The 15907-nt window shown below is 40.2% G+C and overlaps 1 protein-coding gene across 13 annotated transcripts in view; it reads left to right on the forward strand.

Annotated features, from left to right (window-relative positions):
• The window catches only part of ARVCF (ARVCF delta catenin family member), a 292172-nt gene that overhangs the window by 128079 nt on the left and 148186 nt on the right, over window positions 1-15907 (forward strand). For 2 of the 13 annotated variants that reach the window (XM_033008226.2, XM_033008227.2), the window contains exon 1: window positions 7965-8293. The exons of the other annotated variants lie outside the window; for them this stretch is intronic. In XM_033008226.2, the coding sequence (XP_032864117.2) occupies window positions 8273-8293 (21 nt within the window). In that variant the 5' untranslated portion in view covers window positions 7965-8272. Of the gene's footprint in view, window positions 1-7964; window positions 8294-15907 lie in introns of those variants that run through there. 13 annotated transcript variants of the gene reach the window in all.

Below are 15907 nucleotides of genomic sequence, written 5' to 3' on the forward strand. Positions count from 1 at the left end.
TTATAGAACATATTTGTGCTCATATCAAGGGCCTGACAGCATGGAAAAGGACTTTTTTTTTTGCCTCATAGGTAAGGTCAGGTACAGACAACAATGCTGTTGGTTCACAATACAGTGTTACAGTACTCTTTCCTGTTACAATGCCAAATACCCAGAAAAAAAAACTCAGTGGTCGTTAACCCATGCACATTCTAGTTCTGCTAGTTCTGGGCAGATTGCAAAATGTTGAAAGAATTTGTAGGGATAGTTCTAATTCCTTTATAAAACCAGTTGAAACCACAGAAATGTGAGTTCTGCTTCAGGGGTGCAGTATGGTTTGGTGTCAGCGCCATATCACGCCTGTTCTCCAGCCAGCCGCTGGTGCCCCTGCTCCCAGCACCCCTCCCTCTGTAATTCAGCTCTTGTGTTCTTTTGGCCTACAGATCACTGGGCAGTTACACATGCACTAGCTATGCCATCAGCCTGATCCTGTCAATTCAGGACGTATGAGTAGTCTTACTGAATTTCTAGGAATGACCTGGGTCAGGTTTCAGCTTCTGCATATGTACAACTGTTCAAAGGTTCAGGGAGTGGAGAGGGGGGAAGGAGAAGAGAGATTTGAGAATATGATTCCTATGGGAGAATGAGTTCTTAGGTCAGAATTCAGTGAGCAGAGAGATATGCACAGTTCCTATGAATCCCAGCACAGCTAGCAACTGGACCACAAGCCATTACTCTGCTACTTTTCACGGAGATGTGTTCCCCGTGCATGTGGTATGACCCTGTCCCTGGCTTCTGCAGTGCTGGAGTTGGTAATGGTTGAGATTAGCTTGGAGGTTGGAGCTTTTGCCACCTTTTTTATGGACATTGTCCCATCTCTGTGAAAGCATCAACTCCTGGCTTACAGTGAGAGTCTAGATCTTCTGCTGATAGCTCAGCAGCAGTGGAAACTGGAAGCAAGGAACTGATGTTTCTCAGGGCCAGAGTACTGCAGATGATTTAAGACAGTGTTGCTAAGCCAGCCTGCACCTTACAGGAATTCAGCCAGAGCAGTAGCTCTCTTGGAATTACTGCAGGTGTTTCAGATAGAGACTTTCCAAAGTGACAGTACGGCGGCATGTTGCTCCACTGTGAGCTCAAGGAGCTCCTGCTGTTTGCCTTTCTGCTGAGATTACCCAAATTGCAAAAGGAATCCTAGAACTTGCTTCCTGTATTGCAGGAGGAATGAGATAGCACAAGGCTAACAAAAAAAGAGAGTTTGTGCAACAGGCATCATGGTATATATCATTTCAGAGCCTCTCAAAGATGGACTCAAGTAGTATTCCTGCAAGAATTTACATTTCCTGGTTCTTCTATTTCTTGTTATAGCTTCTCCCCTGTGAATATTCTTTAGTCTTCCTTTAAGGCCTTAGGTGGTAAAAACATGGATACAAAAGTGAATGGGAATATTAGCATCATTTTCAGCAACAATTAAGGAGATTTGACCAGCTGCACCAGAAGCTGTGCAGTGCTTTCCAGAGGGATTTATTTACTTGATAAGCAAACCACCTAAACCCCAGTTATTAGAGTTATCTGGGACTCCGATCTGCTGGCATACAGCAGAATCCACTCAAAATCTGATCCATTATCTGAGAAGTGTTTGCATAAACCTTTGTCAGCAAATCTAATTTAAAAAGTAGATCCAAAAGGAATCATTAAAAAATTAAAAAAAGGGAACCCAGCAACTGAGAAACTGACTCTCTGTTTGGTAAAGAATTAATTATTTTATTCTTTCCAACACAATGACTTTTTTTATTTTTATTTTTTCAAAATTCAATATTATACTATTTTAAGTTTTACATGTGCAGGTTGAAAACATATCTTTTAGTCAAAGATGCATGCCTCTGCAGAAATCTAGCTTTTCTCGCTATCATCAACAGTACCTCACTTTCATATGTCACACTTCATCTCTTAAGTATGTGCTCTGCAACTTTATATGGTAAATGCTAAATTCCAAAGTGCAAGCTAATGTTTGTCAGCAGGACAGCAACCGCTTTATGCTAATGATTATAACAGTGCAAAACAATGACCACATTTACCCTAAGTATCTCAGAAATATTTTTGCAGTTTCATTTGCCTTGAAAAGTCTCACCTTCTTGTGTTCTGTGTGAATTTTTATTAAATGGTGTTTTGGAAGCAACTAAAAGGTATGGATTTTCTGATTTTGCTTGCCAAGATTTGTGAAAGAATAATTTTCTACAACTGTTAACTTTTCTGGCCTGGAACTGTGCCAGGTGTAAATTAAAATTATTTAATTTGAATGTCAAATTCACAGTTTCATAATAATTTTCCATGATTTTACATTGCTTTACTAATAGAACTGTGTTTTCTTCTAGAAGTACATATAAGAGAAACACATTAAAAATAAATTCTGCTTGCTGTGTGTACCTTATTATGTAAATGGGCATCTAGGTTGTTCTTTGCATGACATCTGAGTGTTGCAAGATCAGTAAGTATAACTGCAAGTAATTATTAAAAATGTCTTAAAACAGGAACATTCAAATGTAAATATTAAACAGTAATATCAGGTTTAACAGGATTTTTTTAAAAAACAACTTTGTAGTCACTTTTCCACATTTGCTTCTTGATGACTAATATGAAAATATCTTACATTTTAAAGTTGTGATTTATTTTTCATGTCCTGGTGCTTGTTTATTTCTCAGCTCAGACAGCAGAACATGATCAACTGTACGGGCTTTTTAAGACTTTTTAATTCTCCTACAGTTTAGTTCCCAAGCATACTATTGTACTAGTTCATCTGGGATGTTCAGGAAGAAATATTCTAAATCTTCACAAAATCTTTCTGCACTGTGTCCCTCAATTTTATGAAAAGATTTTGTTACTAAGACAGGCCTTGATCCATAGGCATACAGGCGAGGCAGACTTTTATCACTACAAGGCATCACACAGGAGTCGGTCAGTCTTCGTAAGCCTCTACCCTTGCAGTTCCACATGTAGCCGAAAAAATGTTTTGCAGAAACTTTAAAACCAACAAGCAGGCAACCAGGCAATTTCCTTTTCCCCTGAGCCCTTTGAGCTTTGGACCCAAAGGGTTTAACCTGGCTTTTAAAACCAAAAATTTTCTACAATTCCATTTCAGCTGTCTTCAGCATCTATAAGCTCTTGTGAACTAATGCAGAAAGAGCCCAAAATGAATGTTGGGTTATGATGACATTGATAAATTACTAAGTCTCTTGCTACTTTAGGCCATCTTGTTAATGGTTCAAATTATGCTCTTGCTTGCTTTGTCATAAATGTGGAGTAATTCACTGAAGTCACTGGTGTGACTGAGAACAGAATGGCCAAAGATGGCCATGGGCAGCCTGAGGCTGCGCGCCAACTATAATTAAAGTCTTTGATTTAAATAAATGCCACAGTTTACTCTATATACATATATTTAAAAAAACAAACGCCAAAACTGCTTCCTTTTTTAAGCTACCAAATTACTAACCAAAGAGAGTATCTTTTAACTATAGTTGTGGTAACTGAAAAATGCTGTAGACTACTATCAAAGTTCATTTCAGGGACTTAATCTAAAATATATCTTTAGCTGCTGGCAGAGTGGCATTTTTAGAGTACTGTAGTTAAAGATTGGAAAGAACTATAGGCTCCATGTTTCTAACCCATCTCAATTAGCTCTTCTTCCTTTTTGCAGCCTTACTTTCATATGTAAGTATTTCAAATGCAAAAAAACTTGTTCTGGAATAAAATTTCATACACAGAGATCTTAATTCTCTCTTCAGAAGAAAATCCAAAACAGCTTCAGGTTTTGGTTTGAGGAGGATAATAATTACCATAAAAATCATTTGGTTGTACAGACAGCTATCAATATAGTACATAATGGCAGACCACATTTTTGCCTTCTGGATGAGAGAATGACATGTTAAGCTTGTATCTTCTGAGCTAGTGATTATAATATGCAGCTTGAAATACAGCACAAATCATCTGGAAAATCCAAAAACCAAAACAAAATCTAAGAAATGAAAAATGGTTAATACTGGGGCTTTCTTTCCTGCATTTGAGTGTCTTTGTTTTCATTTCCAATAACTACAGCATGAAATTATGGTCTCATTACCAACCTTAAATTTGATTTGTTTTCCTTGCTGTTGTCATTCTGTTGTAAATGTAATACTTTTTTTTTTCTTAAAGTGGTAGAGGTTTTTCTATTTTTATCCCAGTTGATTCTTATCTAAATGAAGCTTCTGGGAATAAACATAGGTCATTCATTCAACTACGACCTATAAGCAGTGACATGTAGCTTCCTCTGTCCTTTATTTCTCATGTAAGCAGTGCTGTCACCAGACTGTCCTTGCTCTCATCCTGTCATATGCCAACTTGGATGAAATGGAGTTGACTGATATTAAATGTAGCAAGATGGAAGCTGTGTTTGTATACAAATGAAAATCCCCTGAATTTACTGAGTGCCTAATGGTGTCCCTCTACAGAAAGGGTCTGCTTCTTCTTTGCCATATCATTCTTTAGCCTTGTGATCCTTTAGACCTCTTTGTTAATACTGGATTCTTAAATAAGGATGACAAATAAAATCATCCTCCATTTATATCCAGCTACTCCCCAACTGAAGATTGTCAAAACCATGTTGATGGAAATGTTAAAAATTTCCTGGTGGATTTGTCCTACTAGAGTCATGCAACCATTTTGGAGCAAGTATGGATGCTCTGAAAGGACTTATGTAAGTTTTCAAATATATTTTAAAATGATGGAAAAGTCAACAGGAAAAGATTTCAAAATTTATCTTGGAGATATAATGTTCTGTTTTTATTTGTCTGTGTTAAAATCATTACAGCAGGGCACACAGACATCACGGTGTACTGTTCCTTAGTTTTCTCACCTTGTTTATTTGCTGCATGAAAATCACAGAACAATAAAACATCCTTGGCATGGAAGCACCTATATGAATGTAGGCTCTCTAATGCTGAGAGTTGCCATGAGTGATCCTGGTTTTGTCTATATGGTTAGCTGGAATTCTTGATTCATCTTGTGCCTTCTTGCTCTGTTGGGTTTATGGAAGTTACATATCACTGAAGCCATATGTTATGTTTCCAGGCAGAGCTGTAAACCATTTCATTTTTACTGCCTCTGAGAGCAGATCAATCCATAGTGCAGCACTAGTGATGGAGAATTTTTTAAGGGTAATGGGAGAAAATAAAAAAGGAGAGCCTGGCCCAGATACGATACTTCATCTTCCAGAGAATTAAATCCCTTCCTATGTATAAATTTTTAATTTTCCAGAGAGAAGAATGAAGGTTTTTGCCCTTCTTTTGAATCTGGGAAAAATGTGACAGATTAAGAAATTAAGATTCATTTTAAAAAAAGGGGGGAAGGTTGCAGTGTAGTCAGCAGTCTGATACTAATGGACACTATGTGTGTTGCCAGAATTTGGAAGTTCATTATAACCTTAGGGATCTAATCCATAACTCTTATTTAGGTAATTAGTTCTTTTACTTCAGCATTGCCAAATCCCAGCATTCAGAATTATATGAGCTGGTAAAATACCTTAAGTGGCTAAGAAATAAGGGGAACTGAAATGTATTTTGTCTGTAAAAAAAAAAAAAAAAAAAAAAATCTTTGAGTCAAAACATTTTCAAAATCTACTTTACAAACAGAAGGCCTACAAGCATCTATTCTATTTTTGAAAGGAAAATCATGCTGTTAAATAACAACCTGACTCCAGAAGGTGGGACTTCAAAATTCAGCAATGCTAATTTGCATGGCTCGCACAAATACCTGTGGGTTTACAACATGAGAGACTTCTTATGTGAGTAAGAACTGGCAAGGCCATACAGGAAGGTTTTCAGTTTCGTCGTTTTGCATGCAAGAGTAGCTACTTCGGTGCCCTATGGATATAGACTTTACAGCGTTTTTTTCTTTGACAGTGTATAAAGGTCTGGCACAGATCCATGTGCATGCCTAAATTGAATGGTACTTTTCTGTGCCAGCACGGCCTCAACAAAAGTTGAGCTATTTTCGTTTGTTAACTGAAGAAAAGTTGGACAAGGAGAAGGGCGGGAGGGGGGAGAGTGCTGTACAAAAGTACAGGAGACTCATACAAAATGCATTTCTTTTGCTTTGGCCTTTAAGGATTTTATTAACAGCCGCTACCAGTTGCCTCAAAATTATTCCACTGTAGATAGAGCATATTTTTTCCCTCCAGTGAAGCAAATACTTTGCTTCAGCTAAACCTTGTGGAGCATCTGCTGTTGCCCTTGTCAACCTTTATGGCATTTATTTTTAAGCAAATTAGGATCAGAGTCGGGTAACATAGTTCGGCCCTGTTCTCTGCCCCTAAAATACAAAGCCTTAGCTCTAGTATTCAGCTGGAATGCTGACATGGGCCATAACACGAAAGCTGAAATAAGGATTAAAAAGGTCTGAAACATTCCTTCTGGTCTTAAATGGCAGTATAGGAGATGCCACCTTTTCATGTTGATCTGGTAGGATTGGTATTAATTAACATGTTAATTACAGTGACACTGGAAGCACGTTTTAGAATTTTTAGGGAACCTGAAGGTGGGATGAAAAGACACTTCTGTGCAGAGGTGCCTACTCTGATAATTAAAGAAGATTAAATTGTAATGTACCTTCCTTTCTGCTTTATAGCTGGTCTTGCTGTCTCTGACTATCCCTATTTTCCAGGGATAGTCTCTAATTTGATTCCAGTAGCTTTCCCAGTAGCTTTCAGTCCCTAATTACCATTCTTCAGCCATCAGCTGTTACAGTGGTGGATTTAGCTCTTGCTTTGGTTTGCTGCAGGAACCCAGTACGGAAGAGGAAAACCAAGCCTTACCCCTTGGCTGGTGACTTGGAGCAGTGCTGTTATTTAGCCCTGGGGGAGGACGTAGCCGGCTGCCTTTCAGACCTGGTTAACTGCTTTGGTCTGAAGGGCAAGGCTTTAGTTGCAGTGCTGGGTAAGCATGTCCTCCTGTCCCTGGCATGGGGCCATGGAGAAAATGTCTTCAGGTTTAGTTAAGGTTGGTTTACACCTACTTACCTAGGTCTGTTTTTAAGATTTGATGTCTTAATGTATTTATTAATGCATACCCTTTATGCAGTTGCTTGGAAAAGGCAGAAAGAAGGGTGAGGTCCTAGAACAAGAAGTATGGGAGGCTCTCCTTCCCAGGGATTTCATAGAGATATACAGCCTAGCTGCCTAGTCAAAGACTGAACCTTAAAAGCTGGGTACTTCCAATTTACTAGCAATAAATGGATGTGAAAACCACGCTGTATCATGCTGTGAGAAGTCCCAGTTTTTGTTGTAGAATGTGGTGGATGCAAGGTATAGCACATCTGGCATTCATTTGGGTAATGAGTCATTTATCAAGACAATCCTTTAATGAATGTGGGACAGGTGAATGGTTTTTAAAAATGAGGGCAGTTGTACTTTGAGCTCTAAACCTCACTGCATCTGTGGAGAAGGGAGGAGATTGTGAGGAAAGATCATCCTTCTCTGGTGTCGGTGCGTGAGGGATGGCGTTAATCTCGAGGCGAAGTGCAAAAAGTAAGCAAGCAGGAGCGTTTCCTTTCTTGGTACACCGCCCCGTCATTCACGGGGCACCTCCGCTTTCCGCGCAGCCGGCAGCGCGGGGCTTTCTGCCGCCGTAGCCCGCAGGTTAGCGCTTTCCGAGACGCTGACAACGGGCGTTTTGCTTAGTGACATTTTTCCTCTTTGTCTTTACCGTGCCGCGGGAGAGATGCGGGGGGGGGGGGGGGGCGGGAAGCGCGGGAGCGCCCCGGGCGCAGCCGGTCGGTGTCCCCCTCGCCCCGAGGCGGGGAGCGGCTCCTCCGCCGCAGCGGCTCCGCCCGTGGCCCCGCCGCCGGCTCCGGGCGGGAAGCGGGAGCCGCCGGGCGCTCCCCGGGCGTGGCCGAGCCCCGGCCCGCTCCGGCTGCGGCTGCCCGTCAGTTCCGCCCCCCCCCCCCCCCGTGCCCGCCTCCGGGCCGGGGCAGCGGAGGGGGGAGCCATGTGAGAGGGACGCGGCCCTGGCTGGAGGCGGCGGCGGTTTTTCCTGCCGTCGGAGCGGCGGTGGTCGGTGGTCTCTTTTCCCTGGATGGGCTCTGTCTGTCGGGAGGCTGCGGAGGGGCTCCCAAGCGGCGAGGTTGCTGGTCAGGTTACAAAGGGAGCGAGCGTCACGGAGGAAGGCGCGGGAGGCTGTCAGAGCAGCAGGCTGGGTCCAGGGAGGCTGTGCAGGAGGCTGGAGGTGTTATCTGGTAGGGACTGTGGAGCTGGCACCTGGCATAAATGCCTGCGGAACTCAAACAGGTTAGTGTTAAACTTGTGTCCTTCCCTTCGGGCTCTGGCAGCTCTGTGCGTCCCCATGTGTCGTGGTCCTGGTCGTGTGGGAAGGAGAAAGCTGTCAGGGGGTGCAAGGGATTGTTTACTTATGTTTTCATTTTTTAGCCGAGACCTAAGAGCAAAAGCTGAGCTGCTCTTTCTGACAGAGAATTCGAGAGAGATTTTGCATTTGTATCTGTGGTGCTTAACCGTTGAAACACCCTAAAAAGCAAGCTATTGTTTTCTTTGACCTTCTTCTGCTCAATAAATCTAGGGAACTCTTTGACACGAACAGCTAGAAATAGTGCTTTTAAAAAAGAAAGCTTTGTTATTGTTTGCTTTTGTTAAATGTTTGCTTTTCCCATAGAGTGATCCGTTGCCTTCTCTTTTTGTTGTTGAAGATACCAGGGAAATAACTTAAGTTTTTCACTCTAAATGTTATCTTAAACAAGAAGTCCTCTTGGCTGTCATCTTAATAACTATAGTGGACTTACAGCTATGTGTGAACAGATTTCAAATATTACTCTTTACCTTGGAGTGTCATTGGGCATTGCAGAGTAAAGCTGTTGCAGGCTAGGTTTAAATAAATTGAGGTCATGTAGACTCCTGTAATTTATAGGTGTTTACCTCATTAACCTTCTTCATCTACCTGGTAAGTCTCAGGAAACCCTGTAAATTCATGTGTCGGCAGGGTAGAGCTGTTCCTCAAACTAGGATGAGATTCTATCTTAACCCTCCTTTTTCCTCTCTAGCTTTTTAATTTGAAAGGGAGTATTTTAGGATAAGAAAATGCAATGATAATACATCACTGATAATACATCTATGAATTTGTTTAGGTTCAGTGCACTGGAATTGTCAGAGGTGCTTCAATTTGGTTTAATCATGCTGTGTTCAACTTGCCCATCTTGGTAACAGAAGGCTGAATCATTTCTCAATGCAAATAGGATGTTGATTCCCTTAAGAGGAAAGTAGCTCTTTCAGCTGGGCCCTTGAGTGATCATTTCTTTGTCTGTAGGCATTCCCTGTAGTCACTGCCCTGCCTGCTAGAGGTGACCAAATCCTGGTTTTGTTTGGTTGCCTGTTTGTCTCTCACACTACCTGTCGACTTCTTACAGAGGAAGGGATTTTATTTGTGTGTGTGGTCCTGTTCATGCTGCCTGACCTGAAGTTATTGTACCTGTCAAATTACATGCAATGGATTGTTGATTTTTAGACAGATAGCTATAGTTAGCAGTTCTTTGGGATTTTTTTTTTTCAATACATGAAATAAAAAAAAACTGGAGGTAAGGAGCAGAATGCTAACTGAAAAAAAAAATGTTTAATGTCTTTTGACTTGTGCAGTAGAGCTGTGTTCTTGTCTGCTGGGTTTTCTATTTTGATAGGAGGAAAAGCCTGAGTGAGAGTGGAAGATTACAGTTAATCACTTTAGGTCATGCATTTCAGTTAACTTGTAAATTCTTCCATATCAAAACAAAAAAATCTCATGGTTTTAATTTTCATGCTGCCTGTCATAGCTGAGGATCAGACAGAGATATGTTATTTTATCTTTTCTGATAGAGCAAGGGTTCTTGATTAATTATGAGGTCTTTTTGCAATATAACTCATCAGTCTGATACTGCAATAGTGTATTAGAATGCTTTGCTTAATGAAAGGCAGTAGTTTTAAACCATGAATTCTCAGCGAAATTTATTGTGCAGTTCCAGAGCCTCTAGAAAGTAATCTTTTAGCTTTAATGATCACAATTAAGTAAAACTAAACCAAATGGATAAATGACTTTGAGGTGAATGGCAAGTCTACACAATCCAGACAGACAAAACTGGGAGAGATACTAGAATGGACTTCTGCCACATGAACTGAAGACCTAATGTGCTTAGATAAACACAGCTATGAAATTGTAATTAAAAACAACCAAGAATAACTTGTAGCTATGTTTTTGGCTTCTACTGGGAATAGTTATTCTTGCTGAAGTTCTGAGCCACAAAAACAACACTGGGAGTGCTGGTAAAAGAATCAAATACTGAAAAACTATTCTTGTGGCCACGAGTGTGCCAGGCAGATGTCACCTTCTTGGTGTTCTCCCTTGGCCATTCCCCTTCCTGCCAGTGAGGGATGAAGACTGATGAAGTTTGTGCTGAGTATCTGCAGTCTGACGTTCTGCAGTGGCCTCAAAGTAAGTAAAGAGTTTATGAAATTCAGAAGGATCTTGAAGTCTGGAACTGTTGAAAAGTTTGCTCACTATATGACACACAGCTTTGATCTGAATCTGAAACCTTAAGTGATGGCTAGCCTCAGGGCCATGAAGTTATGAAGGGGAAAGGAGTCACTTCTGCCGAAAAAATGTTATTCCTGCTTCAGAAAATACTTTGCTACTGTTCCTAATTCAGGCACCGAACTCGGTAAGGCTGCCCTTCTTCAGCAGTTTGTCCTTGAAGCATTTCACTAGTGGATGATATTGCTGTGAGAGTATGAAATCTTAGTTCTGGCAGGATGAAAAAGTGGTTAAAGCATTAGTGGCATACCCGATATGAGTCTGTACCAGTGATGGAAATCTTATGGAAGAGGTGTTCGTAGAGGTGCAGTATGTGAAAGCATCATTATTTTCCAGTTGGGCAAGTCATACTTGAAAAAACAATTAAGAAGAGAGTCTGATTTTTCAACATGGATTTCTGTATGGATTCACCCATGCATTCTCACATGATAGGCCTGAAACAGCTCTAATGTGCTCTCCTACCTTGGAGTGAGGAGATGCAGCAGTCTACAGCATTGACTCCTCCCAGCTCCCTGAAGCAAACCCTTTGCTAGGAGCTGTGACTTCTGCAGCAGAGCTGGGCAAAGGGAATGTCTTTTGGGAGTCAGTTACTGAGATGGTGGACTACGTACTGGAGCAACTGAGTGGAGGCACATGCTCCTGTTTGCTATCCCTGCCACAGAGGCAGTAAATCCCTGCAGGAGGAGGGATATTTATGCAGTTGCTGCCTAACTCAGGTGTGGAACCTTGGAACTTGGCTGTGGGAATGTGTCTTTATTTCTTGATGTAGGGGCTTGCACAGTGGGGACCTTCACCATGACTAGGGTACTCTGGAACTGCAGCAGGACACAATGTGTAGATTGTGAGAATTTAAGTGCTCTCTTTCTGAAAATGCTCTTGCAAGAACTGTTTTTGAAAAGTGCTGTTGGGATATGAGGGTTTATAGTGTGCAATTTGTGTGTTTGCCTGTGTGTACACAGCTTTGTAACAGCAATAGACATACCAAGCAAAGCATTCCAGGGCTTACAGTTCCCGAGGCCATGTTGCTTAACCACCTGTCCCAAAGGTCGTGAGGTGAGCTGGTGTACAGGGAGAATCGGTCTGCGTTTTTTGCTTAAGTTACATTGCAGTTACTAAAAATAAGTGTGTTGAGTTGTTTTTAAGAAAAGTATGTACACTTAATGTCTTTCATTATGTAGAAATGCTTGTTATGGAAGATTAAAATGAAGAAAAAAAAATGCATGTTAAACGTTTGCATTTGGAACTGCATAGGCTGAACATATCTAACAGGGCTGTTCTCAAACATGTAATCTCAAACACTCTTCTCTGAGGAGTTCACTTATGCCACTAAGGTAAGGTTTTGATGCTGACTCCAGTAGGACTAGAGTCAGGGTCACTATTTTGAGATTAGGTATGATGTGCAAAATATCTTTGAGTGTTAAATAATAAGGGATTTCTCCGAATATGAGGATTTTTAGCATGTTCTCAGTGTGTCTTTATCTGTTCCTGCATCTGTTCCTCAGTTGCTCTAAGGTAATTTCTTCTCTAATTGCGAAATTGTGGAACTATATGAAGGGAAACTTCTAAACAGCTCGTTTCATTTGAAGTATGCCATAAAGCTATAGGGAACATACAAGATCACATTTCACTTACTGATTCTTCCCACCCCAAAACTTCTGTAATGCCTACTCTAATTTAAAGAGGTGTTACTCCCTCCTCTCACCCCCCAAGATAGCACTGTGAGACACAGAATTAATACTTCTAAGATAATGTGGGTTTAATTAAGGAAACTAAAATTTCACACACCCATTACTGCTTGTTCTCCTTTCTGGAAACATTTGTGGGTATGGTTGTGTGAGTTGAGAGCTTCAGCATCATTGAGTTAAGAAGATCCTATCCTTTTCTGCTGCTGGCTGTTGGTTTCACAACTTATGCAAGGGGTTGCCCTCTCAGTTATGCAAACACACATTTTTTCAGGACCATTCTGTGGACAAGACCAGTGAATTGGTCCAGCTTAAAAACTGAAGCAAACTCTACACGCTTTAGGAAAAGAAGAATGGCATCTTGAGCCACACTGTTTGAAGCCCTTGAAAGAGCTGTACCTTCCCCAGAAGGGTGAAATGGGAAGGAGAAGCAGCTCTGTATTACATAGGTTAGCAGGAGAAAGAAAAGGGCAAGCAATGAATGTAAGTACGTGCGTAGCATTTCATGTAACTACTCTTGCTGATGAAACGACATCAAGACAATATAGGCATTTCATATCTCAAATGAGTTGGCCTTGGAGCTCTGTGTGCGTTTTGTTTGGTCAGATCTTCCCAAGGACAGAGGGGAGCATTAAAAAGACCCTGTTTTTCCTGTTTTTGGAAACTACTGTTGTTTCGGTAGCGTCTTCTGTATGACTGATGTCCAGCAAAGCTCAGCTATGCCCAACAATGACTTTATGAAAAAATCACAGAAAACGTTAAGGATGTGTATGCGGGTTGATATGATGGGAACTTTCTTTTGTTTAACTCTGCCTTCCAAGGTGTTTTTGTTAATGGGAGTCTTCCTCACAATTTCATATTAGCCTCTGTATTTTCATAGTATTGCACAGACTTGCTTATACTAAAGGAGGCAAGGGAAGGAAAATAATATTGCAGTGGCTCTAATAGTCAGAAGGTTAGGATAGCAGAGGTGATGCTTAGTTTATGTTCAATGGTTTTGTTTCTAGTAAGAAATGGAACATAGGATTTTGCTGGTAGGTTTACTTTATTTTTGTTTTTCCTTTGAAGTATGAGGGGGACCTGATGATTCCTCCCTGTGTCACAACCATGGAATAAATAGCAGGAGGAGAGGTTTAAGAGTGAATGGAGTCCCTGAAATAAATCCTGAGACTAGAGAGAGTGTATTTCAAATTCTTGGATAAAAGGAAAACAAACTCAGGCTTTGATAGTTTTAAATTTCACAGTGTCCTTTGTGTCTCACATATCTCATTAGGTTGCATCCAGGCTTTAGGATTCTTTTTTTATTCATTTATCTGCATGCCTAAGCAGTGAATAACTGTAACTGTACCTGATGAGCACGTAGAGGCTAAAATCTCACTTTCTCTGGGGAATTTTAATCTTTTGTATCTACAAATGGGCGGGCAAGTTCTCTTCTGTTTTACTGAGGGGTGGTGATTCCAAGGACTCCGTGCTCCCTGTATACTGCCTTAGTGTGAAAATTCATTACTTTCAGTGGTGTTCTCTGCCTCTTTGAGTCAAGCCCACACCTGTTTACAGCAGGAAATTGAAATGCCTGAGTTTTTCCCTTTTGGCTAATCCCACACATTTATCCTTAGCATCACAACACTGCTCTTTGGCATTCAAAAAATAAAGTGAAAACTGTTCTAAGTAAACCTGGAGAGTTTCTGAGCTTGGGAATTTCTGCCTATGCAAGCTAAATCACTTGGCAGAGCTTTGAAGTTTTATTTTTAGTAAAACTTTCACAGCCAGACTATTGTAATGTTCAGAAAAAGAGATGTTCCTGAAAATAAACCAAAATGTGAGGGCTTATTTTTGTACTGTAGAGAATGTATTTTCATGTCTGTTTGGGTGTATATATATATGTGTGTGTATATGAAAATATATATATGGAAGATATGAGAAGATGATTTAAGTAGTATTACTCTGGATGTGTGTAGTGTAACACTGATCAAAATCATCTGGAACATTCAGAAGACTTTTCAATATACAAACTTGTAATTCATTAAGGAGCTGATAAAGGCTATGCAGCACAACTTGCTACTGGACGGTGAAGCCCTGAGATGTAAACAGTTGCAGTGTGTGATCAGGATTATTCTGCTGTTTGAATTGTAGACTCTTTAAAATTATTTTAGCAAGTTTTGCATCTGAAGCGATTTGCATCCCTCTCTTCTGATGATCTGATTCTCAGGTGAATTCAGTGTTACAGGAATAAAGGCCTGTTTGGCCTCTGGGTATAGCAGCATGTGGGCCTTCACTGGTTGGTTTTGTGATGCATTTAACAAAGACATAAACAAGTGTTTATACCAGAATGTTACACAGAGATGAAAGCTTTCCAGATTTGAATGAGATGGAGTTTAATACAGCTTACTGAAAGTATATTAAATTCCACGTAGCTGAGGAGAAAGGTTTGGTAAGGAAACCAGTATATAAAACTATGTGTTGTACTTCACACAGTACTGTGTTACAATAATGCAAACCAAGTTATTTTGTTTTGAAGGACAATATGATTTATTTGTAAAACAGATTATGCAGGTGTCTGGATTTCTCTATCTACATCTTTCTGAATCTTTGTTAATCACTGGTAAACCAGACCCCAATTCTTTAAATTGAAATGGTGGGTAGAAGCTCTTCCATGGCACCACTGTCTCATATTGGCATAAATTCTGTAGAGCAACTGCTCTGGTTCTGCATCAGGTCATGCTGATATTCTCCCAAGTATGTTGTTTACTCCCAGTCACTTCGCTGACTTCTGTTAGTGTTCTGTCCTTCTTAAACCTTCTTCTTAATGGTAGCGATGGTGACCAGAATAATTCTCCTATTGTTCATATACATTAAATTAGGAGGAATGTATTAACATTTAAACTTATGTTACTGGTCTCAGTTGCATTGGTTATCAGATCATCTGTAAAACCAGCAATATGTTTCGGGAGACCAGTGTTGCCCAGCTGGGCTGTCTTGGTGATCTCTCTGCCATTTTAAGTCTCTGATGAATCTTAGATATGGTTTTCACTAGTTTGAGCACAGCCCTTTATAGATCATTTTTTATGATGCTCTAATGAGGGAACAGTTATAAATACTCTTTTCCTGGGTTGTAAAAGATTTCAACTTAAATACCAGATGCTGTGAAAGTAAAGAGTGACTTTGTAAATCGTAGGTTTTATTCATAAAGTATATGTTGATGTGGCTTACCATTGTAAAATTTACCTCTTGATGCTTTTACAGCATCTGGCTATGAGATGTCCCCTTGATTCCCTGGATTGCTGACAGACTTTTTTTTTTTTTTAAGAGTAACTAATGATATTAAGAGTTGCCTTTAATGAAAAGGGAATGGCTGTTCTGTGCAGGTAACTTCAAAAGCTATATGGTTTCACTACTTCCCCTGAATGCTGCATGGCTTGTACATTATCATGCCTTAGTTGTTTTCTGTTGAGTTGGTAATATTTTGAAATTAGCTCGTGTGCTGCAAAAGAAATTCTTTAATTCTTTACTGTCTAGTTGCTTTTTCCCTTTTTTTTTTTTTTTTTTTTTTTTTTTTTTTTTTTTTTTTTGCTACTAGATCTTACCAAGATAGAACTGTATTTATATTTGTGGAGAAGTGGTCCTCATATATGAAAGTTATGTGATTCCTGA

The sequence above is a fragment of the Tyto alba genome, unplaced genomic scaffold (assembly GCF_018691265.1).
Source record: "Tyto alba isolate M040663 unplaced genomic scaffold, T.alba_DEE_v4.0 Super-Scaffold_44, whole genome shotgun sequence".
NCBI lineage: Eukaryota > Metazoa > Chordata > Aves > Strigiformes > Tytonidae > Tyto > Tyto alba.